The sequence below is a fragment of the Thalassophryne amazonica genome, chromosome 21 (assembly GCF_902500255.1).
Source record: "Thalassophryne amazonica chromosome 21, fThaAma1.1, whole genome shotgun sequence".
Lineage (NCBI taxonomy): Eukaryota > Metazoa > Chordata > Actinopteri > Batrachoidiformes > Batrachoididae > Thalassophryne > Thalassophryne amazonica.
Window position 1 is genome coordinate 6,743,361 of NC_047123.1, and position 16,783 is coordinate 6,760,143.

Below are 16,783 nucleotides of genomic sequence, written 5' to 3' on the forward strand. Positions count from 1 at the left end.
CGTCATAATTGGCAAAGCTTCTGGGGAAAACCTGGTCTTGTTAGGAGAGACTGCATCCATCCCACTTTGGATGGAGCAGCTCTCATTTCTAGAAATCTGGCCAATTTTCTTAAATCCTCCAAACCGTGACTATCCAGGGTTGGGACCAGGAAGCAGAGTTGTAGTCTTACACACCTCTCTGCAGCTTCTCTCCCCCTGCCATCCCCTCATTACCCCATCCCCGTAGAGACGGTGCCTGCTCCCAGACCACCAATAACCAGCAAAAATCTATTTAAGCATAAAAATTCAAAAAGAAAAAATAATATAGCACCTTCAACTGCACCACAGACTAAAACAGTTAAATGTGGTCTATTAAACATTAGGTCTCTCTCTTCTAAGTCCCTGTTAGTAAATGATATAATAATTGATCAACATATTGATTTATTCTGCCTTACAGAAACCTGGTTACAGCAGGATGAATATGTTAGTTTAAATGAGTCAACACCCCCGAGTCACACTAACTGCCAGAATGCTCGTAGCACGGGCCGAGGCGGAGGATTAGCAGCAATCTTCCACTCCAGCTTATTAATTAATCAAAAACCCAGACAGAGCTTTAATTCATTTGAAAGCTTGACTCTTAGTCTTGTCCATCCAAATTGGAAGTCCCAAAAAACTGTTTTATTTGTTATTATCTATCGTCCACCTGGTCGTTACTGTGAGTTTCTCTGTGAATTTTCAGACCTTTTGTCTGACTTAGTGCTTAGCTCAGATAAGATAATTATAGTGGGCGATTTTAACATCCACACAGATGCTGAGAATGACAGCCTCAACACTGCATTTAATCTATTATTAGACTCAATTGGCTTTGCTCAAAATGTAAATGAGTCCACCCACCACTTTAATCATATCTTAGATCTTGTTCTGAATTATGGTATGGAAATTGAAGACTTAACAGTATTCACTGAAAACTCACTTCTGTCTGATCATTTCTTAATAACATTTACATTTACTCTGATGGACTACCCTGCAGTGGGGAATAAGTTTCATTACACTAGAAGTCTTTCTGAAAAAGAGAGCTTTAAATCAGAAGTGCCTGACTCTGTGGTATAACTCACAAACTCGCAGCTTAAAGCAGATAACCCGTAAGTTGGAGAGGAAATGGCGTCTCACTAATTTAGAAGATCTTCACTTAGCCTGGAAAAAGAGTCTGTTGCTCTATAAAAAAAAAAAAAAAAAAAGCCCTCCGTAAAGCTATGACATCTTACTACTCATCACTAATTGAAGAAAATAAGAACAACCCCAGGTTTCTTTTCAGCACTGTAGCCAGGCTGACAAAGAGACAGAGCTCTATTGAGCCGAGTATTCCTTTAACTTTAACTACTAATGACTTCATGACTTTCTTTGCTAATAAAATTTTAACTATTAGAGAAAAAATTACTCATAACCATCCCAAAGACGTATCATTATCTTTGGCTGCTTTCAGTGATGCCGGTATTTGGTTAGACTCTTTCTCTCCGATTGTTCTGTCTGAGTTATTTTCATTAGTTACTTCATCCAAACCATCAACATGTCTATTAGACCCCATTCCTACCAGGCTGCTCAAGGAAGCCCTACCATTATTTAATGCTTCGATCTTAAATATGATCAATCTATCTTTATTAGTTGGCTATGTACCACAGGGTTTTAAGGTGGCAGTAATTAAACCATTACTTAAAAAGCCATCACTTGACCCAGCTATCTTAGCTAATTATAGGCCAATCTCCAACCTTCCTTTTCTCTCAAAAATTCTTGAAAGGGTAGTTGTAAAACAGCTAACTGATCATCTGCAGAGGAATGGTCTATTTGAAGAGTTTCAGTCAGGTTTTAGAATTCATCATAGTACAGAAACAGCATTAGTGAAGGTTACAAATGATCTTCTTATGGCCTCAGACAGTGGACTCATCTCTGTGCTTGTTCTGTTAGACCTCAGTGCTGCTTTTGATACTGTTGACCATAAAATTTTATTACAGAGATTAGAGCATGCCATAGGTATTAAAGGCACTGCGCTGCGGTGGTTTGAATCATATTTATCTAATAGATTACAATTTGTTCATGTAAATGGGGAATCTTCTTCACAGACTAAGGTTAATTATGGAGTTCCACAAGGTTCTGTGCTAGGACCAATTTTATTCACTTTATACATGCTTCCCTTAGGCAGTATTATTAGACGGCATTGCTTAAATTTTCATTGTTACGCAGATGATACCCAGCTTTATCTATCCATGAAGCCAGAGGACACACACCAATTAGCTAAACTGCAGGATTGTCTTACAGACATAAAGACATGGATGACCTCTAATTTCCTGCTTTTAAACTCAGATAAAACTGAAGTTATTGTACTTGGCCCCACAAATCTTAGAAACATGGTGTCTAACCAGATCCTTACTCTGGATGGCATTACCCTGACCTCTAGTAATAATGTGAGAAATCTTGGAGTCATTTTTGGTCAGCATATGTCATTCAATGCGCATATTAAACAAATATGTAGGACTGCGTTTTTGCATTTGCGCAATATCTCTAAAATTAGAAAGGTCTTGTCTCAGAGTGATGCTGAAAAACTAATTCAAGCATTTATTTCCTCTAGGCTGAACTATTGTAATTCATTATTATCAGGTTGTCCTAAAAGTTCCCTGAAAAGCCTTCAGTTAATTCAAAATGCTGCAGCTAGAGTACTAACGGGGACTAGAAGGAGAGAGCATATCTCACCCATATTGGCCTCTCTTCATTGGCTTCCTGTTAATTCTAGAATAGAATTTAAAATTCTTCTTCTTACTTATAAGGTTTTGAATAATCAAGTCCCATCTTATCTTAGGGACCTCATAGTACCATATCACCCCAATAGAGCGCTTCGCTCTCAGACTGCAGGCTTACTTGTAGTTCCTAGGGTTTGTAAGAGTAGAATGGGAGCCAGAGCCTTCAGCTTTCAGGCTCCTCTCCTCTGGAACCAACTTTCCTTTTTGCTAAAGCTTATAGTTAGGGCTGGATCAGGTGACCCTGAACCATCCCTTAGTTATGCTGCTATAGACTTAGACTGCTGAGGGGTTCCCATGATGCACTGAGTGTTTCTTTCTCTTTTTGCTCTGTATGCACCACTCTGCATTTAATCATTAGTGATTGATCTCTGCTCCCCTCCACAGCATGTCTTTTTCCTGGTTCTCTCCCTCAGCCCCAACCAGTCCCAGCAGAAGACTGCCCCTCCCTGAGCCTGGTTCTGCTGAAGGTTTCTTCCAGTTAAAAGGGAGTTTTTCCTTCCCACTGTAGCCAAGTGCTTGCTCACAGGGGGTCCTTTTGACCGTTGGGGTTTTTTACGTAATTATTGTATGGCCTTGCCTTACAATATAAAGCGCCTTGGGGCAACTGTTTGTTGTGATTTGGCGCTATATAAATAAAATTGATTGAATTGATTGATAATCTAATTTTAGGTTCAGATGCCCTTCATGTCAATGACACACATTGACACGCAGTGTTATCAAATAGGTTGCCCAATGTTCATGATCAGTTCAAGCAAGTGGGATGAAATTAATTTTGAACATTTCAAAGTTTTCTTTGCACACTGCCACACAGCCGCACACAGTTCACACACAGTCTACAACAGTTTCCGAAGAGTTAGTCATTGGCACACAAGATTGCGTGTCAGTTTTGGGGAGCATATTTGTGCAACTGTCAAGGTGCCTTAATAAATGTTGCATCAATCATCTGCACCCATGGGTGTGTTGCTCTTAAAATGGGGTGTTGTCAGGACCAGTGCTGGTGCATTGCTAACGGGAGGCAGCAGGCTAACTGACCTAACCTGGTTTAAAGTTGAGCCCAGAGTTCTTTTTGCGATGTGCTCATATACATTGACTGTGAAATTACAACATACAGAAGCAGCATCATGATTCTGCTGGTTGTCATACAGTCTTCCTTCTCTTCACTCATCAAACTAAAATTAATCTGAAATGCAAACAGGGAGGAAAACATTTTTTGCTGATGAAAATTTAAGAAGTTAAATATTAGGGGTGGGATGATTGAGCCAAGGCTTGAGCAGTTTATTGATCTTGGCCATGTATGAAATGACAGTATGGTAAATGTAGCTTCCCTCAGTCTGCTTTTGCTTTTAACTGTTAGGTTTTGTGTGTATGACTGAATGTTTTTCTCAATGATCACCCATCCAGAACCCGGCTCAAAGACAAAACCATTGCCAATCAAAATGTTTGAGAGCAGCCTCAGTGGACCACAAGCCAACATTGCTGCGCTGCTGGTCAAAGAGGAGCTCGCCTGCTTCAAAGAGAGGTGGAATTTCAGGGTCTCTGTCTATTCTTGAAGTGTGTTTATTGATGAACTGCATACATATAAGAATAAATATATTTAGATAATTTAAAAAATGGTCAAACAAAGTGTACATGCAGCAAATCCACCCCCCAAATGATCTTTTTTTTTGCCATCTTGACAGTTCTGCTCATGGAAATAGCCCTGATTTAAAGAAAAAAAAAAAAAAGAGCTAACTTTAGGAAAAAAATAAGAAGCAGTTTCAGTCTTTTGTTCATGGTAATGAGTCATTCACGTCATCAGGAGAGTCGTCAAGGGAGCCATCAGGGGAGGCTTCCATCCCATCATTAGGAGAGTGCACAATAGGTGCTAATTAGAGCTATTGTTTAGTCACTAGCCTATAGCAGTCGGCCTCTCGGTAGGAGGGGTCTGGTTAGGTTAAAAACTCCAGCTTTTGTTGGCTTCTGGTTTATTCTTCTCTACAAGAGTCAAGACAGAAGTCAGACTACCAGAGCAAGAATTTTAGCTGAGGAAGCTTCTGTGATTTGAAGCGAAACCTCCTCATGTCAAGCAACCCAGTCCAGTCGAAGATTCAAGTTTCTCTACTGATTTAAAGAGTATACCTGTTCCCTTGCAGGAACTTAACCTCATAAGGCTTTGTAATTAGTCTTCTCAGCTGTTGTATGTCCATTGTGGTGAAGACCCAACCAGCTCACAGGTAGATTCAAATGTTAGTGGCTATCAAACTTTGTCAAATTCAATGCAAGACTTTGGGACTTTGGGGCCAAGACCTCGGTGAACCCCATCCTGACCAGGTCCGCATAATCACAGGTACACCGAAATCAAAACTTTATAACAGCTTTATTATATGGTAAACAAGAAAATTGGGAGTTTGTCAAACATACTAAAACTGAAAGATCAATGTCAAGTTTCAACTCTTTATTATTACTGTCATACTGCACCAACTGACATGTCATCGATCGACTGGAGATGCCTGTTAAATCCGTGACGAAGAGCCATCAGGCTTGTTTTCTTATAAAGTTCGCCATTCGCCTGTCTAGCTTCCGCGTAAAATCGACCAAGTACTCCGTCAAGCACCTGTCTGTCATAAGCTTCAAAGTTGGGCACATGTCCCTTTTCAATGACGTACTTGGGAATCAGGTTGGCTGCCGACTGTGTATTTCTGTGGGTGTTCTTCTCATCTTTTTCGTGTAAAATTAATTTTAAGTCAGCGTCGCTAACAGACGCACACCTGTCTTCTGTCATCTTGTCAACAAACTGACAGCCAAAGTAGGAAATGTATCACGTTATCTGGTCGTTATTGATAGAAGGCGTCACTTGATTAGCTAGCGCTACGCTGCACGCTAGGCGTGCTCGTCTCGCACACGCCGTCTGCTCGGCTCCACCAGCGGTCAACTCGGCATGTGGTACAGGTCAGAAAGTGGCGAATGGGCCAATCAAAAGTTGGCAAAATCCTCTACCATATAATAATAAAGTTTGCTTAGTAGCTTTAGCTAGCATTCAGTGGTAGCATGCTAGTCAGAAGGTAAAAGTGGGAGTAAGTTATGTTTTAATTTGGCTTCCCACTACATTGCTAACATACTTCTTGGTAATGCAAAGTCTTAAATTATCTGTTTCGTTAATTGATTGCCTGACTCCAGACATCTTGAATGCAGTCTACAACACTGCAGCTTCCGTAGTTCAACAAAGAACAAAAATTGTGGATTTCTTTGGTTTAGTGATTCAATGATAATAGTTGATCGGTGATCCATACAGTCCCCCCCCCGCAATGCATGTAAACTGCAGATTAATTGCAAATTTTCCATAAGTGGATTTTGTGTCATGGGGGCCTTGATTTTAATGTGATGACCACATTAATTTTGATGCAGTTGTAGACATTTTTCATACTGCTACTACTTTTATATATATATACTTTTATATAATAATTATTTTAACAGCTAAAATGTTAAAATCAATACTTCTCTGTTTGGGGTTCTAGTTTTAAAATCAGGTTAGTTGGGATGAGGGAAACCAAAAATATGAAAATGATTACGGTTTTGTGGTTAGTAATCTTATCTAACAATTTTGACATCAATTTTGGTTAAAGACAAAGAAAAGGTAAAAATGTGTAAAAGAAATACAGTAAAACTCGCTTATGACCATGAATTTTGTCTGTTAGAATCAAAATCTGTTGTATGTATAAAACAGACAAAATTATTTTTTTTCTATGTCCACTGTGGAGTGGTACCTTAAAATCCTAAAGCCTGATTTATGCTTTTGCAACTCTGACTCAATGACGTTGACGTGCACATGACCCTGTACAGTTCTCGGTTGTGTCTTTATGCAGTTTGCCACAAGAACAGCAGCTTTTTCTGGATTAATTTTGTCCCTGAGCTTCACTTATTTATGCAATCATCAACCTCCAAACCAACAGTATGGTACGTACAATTTCCCTCCATGAATTGTGAGTCATTTGAGCGTCTTTTTCTGACTCCTTGCTGTGACGTTGGTAATATTTGGGGACTTTTCTGCGAAACGTATTTGATCCATGATCGAACTGTAATTGGCAGCGCACTGCAACAACAATTAAAATATGACTGGAGAGGAGTGAAAATGTAAGTGAAAAATCACAGTCCTTGCTGTCTCAGTCGTTCAGCAGGTGCACATCAGGCTTTGGGGAGGGTTCACAGCCACGCAAAGGGCTCTGATCTAAAGCGGTTTGTCACACCCAGGGATGTGTGTGAAATTTAACAATATTACAGTGCAGGCAACAAGCAGCATTTTGTTAAAAATCACCAGACTTGAATTGCGCCCTGCCTCGTTTAGGTGAAAAAAAATTAACAACTGGGCTATGGTACCCACTTCGGAAATACATTGCGATCGCACAGGATGTTTTGTCTGATCTGAGCGAAAACCCGTTATGCAAAATCCGTTATATACATATATATATATATATATATATATATAATATATATTGCATGGAAAACCATAGAAAAGCGTTTGTCTGGTGAGTGCGAATGTCTGCTTTATATGATAATGGTTTAAGTGAGGTTTATTGCACAAATAAAGTGCATCCAGAAAGTATTCAGTGTTGCACTTCTTCCACATTTTTTTATGTTACAGCCTTATTCCAAAATGAATGGAATTTGTTTTTTCTTTAAATTTCTACTCACAGCACCCCACAATGAGAATGCGGGGTGTTGTGATGATGAAGTTTATTTATTTATTAAAATTTTTGCAAAAATAAATGGTTGGACTTTTAATTATGGTAATGACTCCGGTCTCACTTTCCTCAAATTGGCGAGTGTCAGAGCGCTTAATACTTAGTTCGTCAGCACGTCCAGACTGCTCTGGGTTTTTAAAGGAAATACATTATGATCGGACGGAACATTTATCCAATGTGAGCAATATGTATGTAATGGAATAGTTACGGTCAGGAGGCGCCAAACATCTACCGGGAATCCTGAATTAGCACCTGCACCCCATTTAATGACCGGGTCAAAATTTCCTGTGTTTTTTTTTTTTGGCCAAATATATTTGATCCATTCTCAAAATGTAAATGGTGTGTGCACTGCAGAAGCAGTGAAAGCAGCATAGAGTCTGTGTGGAAAAAAATAAACAGTTGGGCTTTTAATCACGGAAATGACTCCGGTCCCACATGCTGTGGGTTTTTAATGGAAATACATTGCGATCGAACGGGACATTTTATCTGATGTGAGCGAAAACCCATTGTACATAAGCTGTTATATACCATGTTTATTACATGGAAAACAATACAAAAACTTTGGGATTTTTTTTGTCCGGTGACTGTGAATATCTACGATATATGATGCTGTTTCAGGTGAGTTTTACTGTACATGGGACTGAACAATAAATTTATCTCTCAAAGCTTTGATGATGATGTCGGCTTCATCTCACACAGCTGACTTTATTTTCCCAAATTTTTCTTCTGTTCAGATCTGAAGGGAATCTGTACAACTTGAAGCCCTTGTATCTATTTCTGCACAACCCAACATTTTCAGTGAATAAATAAATAAAATAGCTGGATTTACATGGCGATAGATTAACAGCTATTTTGAACCCAAGATGGCACCATGAGTCATGTGACCGATTTTTTTTTTTTTTTTTTTTTTGGATTCGTCATGTTGCCACTGTCTATCAAGGCACACTACTGTGTGTGCTACAGTGGGAGCTTGTCTCTCTGTTTTATCATTCATTCATTTTCTGTACCTGCTTACATGGCGAGACTGTTTTCTTTTTAAACAGGCTGAGTTGCAGCGTTTCTTCCCATTAGAGTGTGAACATCACAGTTAACCCAGTCGTCACTTTACAATCAAGTCACCATGACACAAAATAACACTTGTGTAAAATTTGCAATTAATCCACATTCACACTGTGGAAAAATTGACTTGTCACATTTAGGCAACATTATAGGAGACCTGTGTTGTCCAGTCACATTTTTATCCCTCGCTGGCTCAAGGCCTGAAGGAGGATTATGTTGTGCGTTCTTAAATCAACTCTTCTCACACTTTTAGGAGGAATTTCATGTAACTTGGTACAGATCCTTGTTATAGGTTGATAAGCATATTGTAATATTGTACCACATTGACACAATTTGGCAGAGCTTTGGCCCTTGATTAACAAACCTAGACACTGCTAGTTTCATGAGTTGGTGCCTGTGTTCTGAAATCAACTTCTCACATTTTTAGTAGAGCCCGACCGATATGGATTTTTTTTGAGGCTGATGCAGATAACGATAAAAAAAAATGCAGATAATTGATAAATCGGCTGATTTGCCACTAGCCGATAAATCAGCTGATCAGCTGAGTGTTTCAACCTCTTAGCAGTAAACGAAAGTTTGTCATGCTAGAAATAAGGTCTACACAACGTGGGCTTAATAAAAAGTGTGACCGACGCAGTGAAGCACATTTGACACATTACTACATAAACTGAGTTAATCACACTGAGTTGAACTGAAACGGGAGAAATGTGGGGTGACTGTCATCGCAGAGTTATTACAAACAACATCCTTATAAACTTGTATGCTTTTGTCAGCCGATCAATGCAGTGTGACGGCGAACTACGGGGGCCGGTGATGAACACATTTAAGCAGGGGTGTAAGCAGCTCTCAGCAGCTCTCAGCTGAATGGAGTCAGAGCTCCATCTACTGGACAAACGGTGCAAGGACATTTTACATTGCCGACACAAACGTTATTTCAGTAACTGTTCTGTTTATGAGAAATTATCAGCGTTCTATCTGCAAAATTTCGGCTGATAGTGAGTACTTTGAAAAGGGCTTATATCAGCCGATAATATCGGTCAGGCGATATATCGGTCAGGCTCTAATTTTTAGGAGGAATTTTGGGAAACTTGGTACAATTCCTTGAAATGTTATCAGAATGTAGGACGCACTTGTACCAAAGCAGAGTTTGTAACGGGGGACATTCGAACAGCCATTAGTATGGAGGGCTGTCTTATATTTAACTTGTGTCCTTTAGGTTAGTCTTCATTGTGGTGCACTTTCTTCATTCATTATTCAGCTCCAGCAGAGGTGCAGCCAAGGATCAAAAATGTCAGAATGATGAGCCTGTCATGTGGGACCCTCCACTTTATGTTAACTATGGCACAGAAGGAGTTGATCCCTCAGACCAGATGGTCTCTGGAGATGAGGAACAATCTGAGTTTCAGCCTCAGCTGCAGGTTCCTGCTGTCTTCAAAAACCTGAAAGTCAGAATCACACACATCAACTCGCCGAGCAGCTTCTTCGTGCAGCTGACCAAATATGACTGTCAACTCAAAAGGTGAGCAGTGGAAAATCAAAATAACTTCTTGTGTCCATCAGATGTCAGTTATACTGCCAGTTCATTGTCTTCTTCCTGATATAAAGCACAAACACCAAAATGTAGAATAATGGAAAATATTTTTTGTGTTATTTATTCAGTTTATTTGTACCTTTCCATTCAGTGGTGCTTGGCCTGAATCATGGACATGAATATCATGATATTTTTGGGCTTTTAAAGGAGACCTGCATTGAAAAAAATGCAGTCAGATTTTTTGAACAAAAAATGACTTACATTTACACAGGAGATCCTTCTGAATGTATTAAAGTAAATCTGCAAGCCCAGATCTGTCATTCAACGGAGAAATCTTCATTTGAAAATGACAAATTTACAGCTAACATTTAGCCCTCTGCAAATTGTCCCTCTCATTGTGGACACTGCCGAGACGTCACGGACAAGACCCTCTCCCAGCATGCATTGTGCCAATTGTAATTTGTGGATTTACGTCAGTTTGCATCTGCACCTTTTTCTTGTCTTATACGGAAGGATCTACTTTTTTTAAAACTTCATATTGTCTTGCGGCACATTTGGTGAGTACACATTTCTTTTATTTGTGCTTGAAAATTATTTTGGGGGACTTTTTTATACGCCCGTTTGAGTGGTGTCGCAATGAAAATCTACTGTCTTTCGCCTACGGTACCATCGCAGGATATGGAGGCGAGACCCGCAAAGAATCCCAGTCATTAAAAATATATAAACCTCTCTCAGCGTCCATGGAGCTCTGGGGCTCCGATTGCCGAGACGTGCAGTGCTGTGGATTTTGCCGCAAGAAGTCTGTCCTTGCAGCAACAGGTGTACCGGCCGCTTCACATTAAAACAGCGAGCGTAATCTCAGGACTTGTGCCAAGTGTGCTGCAGCTCCATTCAGTAGACAGAGAGGTGATGCCGGTGTTGTGCGCTGAATCTGGCACAACACCGGCTGCAAAGCAGACACGGGCAGTGTGAGTGGCCCGCGTTGGCGGTTAACGAGCTCGCAGACTTAATAAGCGCAGCAGAGGCAGAGAGCGGGAGAGGAAGAACGGCGCCGGCTGTCGATGTCGTTGCTGATCTGAGCACACAAATCTGTATCTCACATTCATTGCAGCTTACTTTTGGATGTTGAAACCAGAACGTGTATAAGTAACATTACTAACAGATAAAATCAATTTCAATGCGGGATCGGACTGAAGGCGGGAGCGCGTCGTCTTGTCCCTGACGTCATGGAAATGATATGGCTGTACAAACTGTTTTCACGGAGGGCTAAATTTTAGCTGCAAATTTGTCATTTTTAAACGAAGATTTCTCCGCTGAATTACAAATTTGGGCTTACAGATTTACTTTACTGCATTCACAAGGGTCTTATAAATACATATCAGCTATTTCTTTCTGAAATCTGACCACATTTATTTCAATGCAGGTCTACTTTAATGACGTCTTTGAACTGTCCTTTTGCCAGGGTGGAATGATTGTACAACATACACCAAAATGACTTTAAAAAATAAGAATATGGTGAACAGGATTGAATTTCTGGCTCGATATTTGACCACTCTTCTATGCAGAATTCATATCAACAGTTACACAATTGAAATTTGGCCACAGTTGGGTGTTCCAACAGGATTATGATCCTGTTGGATGATCATGGTGAAAGATGCGATGGCTGCTTATTTTTCTAAAGTACGTGGGTAGGCTGAAAGGTTCTAAGGCTCCCCATGAAAGAGTAGTGCATTAACTGCATTATAGTGAGCCTTAGAACTTTTCAGCCTACCCTCGTAACTATTATTTATTATTTTTATTATATTTTTGTCTTTTTTATCCGTAAAATCTATATCAGGGCAAACATCAACTCCTCTCTTTCTTCTCTCGTCCCATGTCTCACCTAATCATCAGTACTGGACAGTCTCACACAAACATCCTGAAAGAGCTCATCAGTCTGATTGAGAGAATGAAACCTTCCTCCTGCCCACTTGATATCTTTCCCACTTCATTATTCAAAAAGGTTATCCACACCACTGGCCCGTGTGTTTTATCCATAATCAACAGATCATTGATTTCTGTCTGTGGCCCTCAGTGTTTTAAACAGGATCTCTTTTAAAATGGCCTAATGCTGACCCTTCCTCAGAATTTTAGATCAATTTCAAAATGGCCTTTTATCTCCAAAATTTGAGAAAAAATTGTGGCCAAACAGCATAATGAGGCTTTAGCTGAGCACAATATTCTTGACAAATTTTAATCTGGGTTCTGTCACTTGCACTCGACTGAAGCAGCTCTTCTTTGAGTTTCTAATGATATGTTAATGGACAGTGATCAAATCAAAATCAAATCAATTTTATTTATATAGCGCCAAATCACAACAAACAGTTGCCCCAAGGCGCTTTATATTGTAAGGCAAGGCCATACAATAATTACGTAAAAAACCCCAACGGTCAAAACGACCCCCTGTGAGCAAACACTTGGCGACAGTGGGAAGGAAAAACTCCCTTTTAACAGGAAGAAACCTCCAGCAGAACCAGGCTCAGGGAGGGGCAGTCTTCTGCTGGGACTGGTTGGGGCTGAGGGAGAGAACCAGGAAAAAGACATGCTGTGGAGGGGAGCAGAGATCAATCACTAATGATTAAATGCAGAGTGGTGCATACAGAGCAAAAAGAGAAAGAAACACTCAGTGCATCATGGGAACCCCCCAGCAGTCTAAGTCTATAGCAGCATAACTAAGGGATGGTTCAGGGTCACCTGATCCAGCCCTAACTATAAGCTTTAGCAAAAAGGAAAGTTTTAAGCCTAATCTTAAAAGTAGAGAGGGTGTCTGTCTCCCTGATCCGAATTGGGAGTTGGTTCCACAGGAGGGGAGCCTGAAAGCTGAAGACTCTGCCTCCCATTCTACTCTTACAAACCCTAGGAACTACAAGTAAGCCTGCAGTCTGAAAGCGAAGCGCTCTATTGGGGTGATATGGTACTATGAGGTCCCTAAGATAAGATGGGACCTGATTATTCAAAACCTTATAAGTAAGAAGAAGAATTTTAAATTCTATTCTAGAATTAACAGGAAGCCAATATGGGTGAAATATGCTCTCTCCTTCTAGTCCCCGTTAGTACTCTAGCTGCAGCATTTTGAATTAACTGAAGGCTTTTCAGGGAACTTTTAGGACAACCTGATAATAATGAATTACAATAGTCCAGCCTAGAGGAAATAAATGCATGAATTAGTTTTTCAGCATCACTCTGAGACAAGACCTTTCTAATTTTAGAGATATTGCGCAAATGCAAAAAAGCAGTCCTACATATTTGTTTAATATGCGCATTGAATGACATATCCTGATCAAAAATGACTCCAAGATTTCTCACAGTATTACTAGAGGTCAGGGTAATGCAATCCAGAGTAAGGATCTGGTTAGACACCATGTTTCTAAGATTTGTGGGGCCAAGTACAATAACTTCAGTTTTATCTGAGTTTAAAAGCAGGAAATTAGAGGTCATCCATGTCTTTATGTCTGTAAGACAATCCTGCAGATTAACTAATTGGTGTGTGTCCTCTGGCTTCATGGATAGATAAAGCTGGGTATCAGTGATGCAGGTGAATATTCAGTACTGGTACTTTTGGATCTGTCTGTGACTTTTGACACAGTTGATCGTGGTGTTTTGATTGAGAGACTAAGGACATGGCTGGCCATCTCTGGGTCAGCCCTAGATTGGGTTTCATCCCATCTCTCTAACAGGAGTTTCTCAGTTGCTGCAGTGAAATATATGAACTCTTCTGCCATTCTGTCCTGTGGTGCCCCAAGGTTCCGTTCTGGAGCCTATTGTGTTTGCTCCCACTTGGACAGATCTTGAGTTCTTTTGATGATGTCTCATATCATTGTTATGCAGATCATATCCAGCTGTACATCTCGTTCACTCCTCAAAATGTTACTAAGGTATCTGTCCTTCAAAACTTGTCATGGAAAAAAAAATGGATGGCTGCTAATCATCTATCACTTAATACAGCAAAAACTGCAGTTCTTGTTTGTGCCCTGACAAGTTTGCTTCCTCAGTGATTAAGAACCTTGGCTCTCTGTCCTCTTCACTCAGCAGTTAGAAATCTGGATGGTACATTTGACCACCTCTGTTTTGACACACGTTACCCATCTTGTGCAACCTTGCTTCTTTCATTTACAGAAAATTGCCCACCTTAGAAACATTGTGTCTCAAGCTAAGGTGGAAATGATCATCCAGGCTTTCATTTCATCATGTCTCAACTATTGTAATTTGCTGTTCACCATCCTCAGTAAGTCTTCTCTGGATCATTTAAAAGTACAGAATGCTGCTATAAGGTCATCGAAGAGGTCTCACTTAACAGCCATTCCATCCTCTTTGCACTGGCTCCTCATTCAGTTCAGACTGCAGTTTAAAATTTTGGCAATTAATTTTAGGGCTCTGCACGGTCAAATGCCACTTTACATCAGTGAACTCTTGCACCCTTATACAACCCCTGGCAAAAATTATGGAATCACCGGCCTCGGAGGATGTTCATTCAGTTGTTTAATTTTGTAGAAAAAAAGCAGATCACAGACATGACACAAAACTAAAGTCATTTCAAATGGCAACTTTCTGGCTTTAAGAAACACTATAAGAAATCAAGAAAAAAAAAATGTGGCAGTCAGTAACGGTTACTTTTTTTAGACCAAGCAGAGGGAGAAAATATGGACTTACTCAATTCTGAGGAATAAATTATGGAATCATGAAAAACAAAAGAACGCTGCGACACATCACTAGTATTTTGTTGCACCACCTCTGGCTTTTATAACAGCTTGCATCTCTGAGGCATGGACTTAATGAGTGACAAACAGTACTCTTCATCAATCTGGCTCCAACTTTCTCTGATTGCTGTTGCCAGATCAGCTTTGCAGGTTGGAGCCTTGTCATGGACCATTTTCTTCAACTTCCACCAAAGATTTTCAATTGAATTAAGATCCGGATTATTTGTAGGCCATGACATTTTCGATTTTTGAGACATATTGCTTTAAGTTTTCTGTCTTGACGCTTTGTCTTCCTTGGTCTACCAGTATGTTTGCCTTTAACAACCTTCCCATGTTGTTTGTATTTGGTCCAGAGTTTAGACACATCTGACTGTGAACAACCAACATCTTTTGCAACATTGCGTGATGATTTACCCTCTTTTAAGAGTTTGATAATCCTCTCCTTTGTTTCAATTGACATCTCTCATGTTGGAGCCATGATTCATGTCAGTCCACTTGGTGCAACAGCTCCCCAAGTGTGATCACTCCTTTTTAGATGCAGACTAACGAGCAGATCTGATTTGATGCAGGTGTTAGTTTTGGGGATGAAAATTTACAGGGTGATTCCATAATTTATTCCTCAGAATTGAGTGAGTCCATATTTTTTTCCCTCTGCTTGGTTTAAAAAAGAAACTGTTACTGACTGCCACAATTTTTTTTTCTTGATTTCTTATAGTGTTTCTTAAAGCCAGAAAGTTGCCATTTGAAATGACTTTAGTTTTGTGTCATGTCTGTGATCTGCTTTTTTTCTACAAAATTAAACAACTGAATGAACATCCTCCGAGGCCTGTGATTCCATAATTATTGCCAGGGGTTGTATAACAAGTAGGTCTGTGACATCCTCGGACCATAACCTGTTGGTTGTACGTAGGTCAAGGCTGAAGACCAAAGGAGACTGTGTTTGAGGTTGTGGCTGCTAAACTGTGGAATGCACTGCCACTGCATCTATGTTCTCTTGGGCTCTGTTGGAACTTTTAAAGAGAAGCTCAAGACCCACTTACAGGTTTGTTTTTAACTAGTTCTATGTTGCTGCTGTTTTAATTTGTGTTTCTGTTTCATTTTTTTTTCACTGTAAAGCAGTTTGTGATTTTATCTTGAAAGGTGCAGTGCAAATAAACATTACTTAATTTACCAAACACACATCAAAACTGTTGGCAGTTGGATAAAGCAGGGCAACGTTTGTGGGCTATGCTAAACCGCTTGGGCTGTGACAGCACGCCAAACAACTTAAATTAACTCCTCCAAGAAGAGTGGTCAAATGCCCCACCAGAATTATGCCAGAAGCTTGTTGATGGCATCTTGCCAAGGTGCAGCTTGCTATAGGACATTTAATCAAACAGGGTTAGGGTTAGTGAAGGGGGTATGTTAAGCCTGTATGTCTAATTGTGTCCCTGTGCGTGAGACACAAGGGACAACCCAAGACCCCTTCACAGGATGCAACTCAGGTAGGTGGTTTAAATGATGCATATATGTTAGGGATTCAGTCATACGCTTCTGTTCTCCGGAAGCGGTAATAACCAGTGGTGCTAGATAAAGCTGATAATTACACACAGGCAGATTCTCAAGTCCAGGAGGCAGGCAATGGGTCAGAACCAGAAAGGCATCAGCATAGGTACCAGATTGCAGCGGCAGCCAAAAACTCAGAACCAGTGACATGAGGCAAAAGTCGAACACCAGGAAAGCAAACACTGGGATGTGGGGAAGCTCTGCATAATGTGAGAAGAGCAGAGAGTGCAGGTTGAAAGAGAGGTTAAATGGACTGGGATATACTTACACAGATGAGACACAACAGGAAGGAAGCCATGATCATGTACGACTGACTACACTCACTCTCACTCGTCTTTAACCACTCTTGCGGGTTCGGGTGGTGGGGGCAACAGCTCCAGCAGGGGACCCCAGCTTCCCTTTCCCGGGCCACATTGACCACCT

General features: G+C 40.3%; 1 protein-coding gene across 1 annotated transcript in view; it reads left to right on the top strand.

The window, feature by feature from the left end:
- Window positions 1-16,783, top strand: part of rnf17 (ring finger protein 17) — a 125,488-nt gene that overhangs the window by 65,397 nt on the left and 43,308 nt on the right. The window contains exons 20-21 of the mRNA XM_034162083.1: window positions 4,173-4,290; window positions 9,807-10,067. Of these exons, the coding sequence (XP_034017974.1) occupies window positions 4,173-4,290; window positions 9,807-10,067 (379 nt within the window). The remainder of the gene's footprint in view (window positions 1-4,172; window positions 4,291-9,806; window positions 10,068-16,783) is intronic.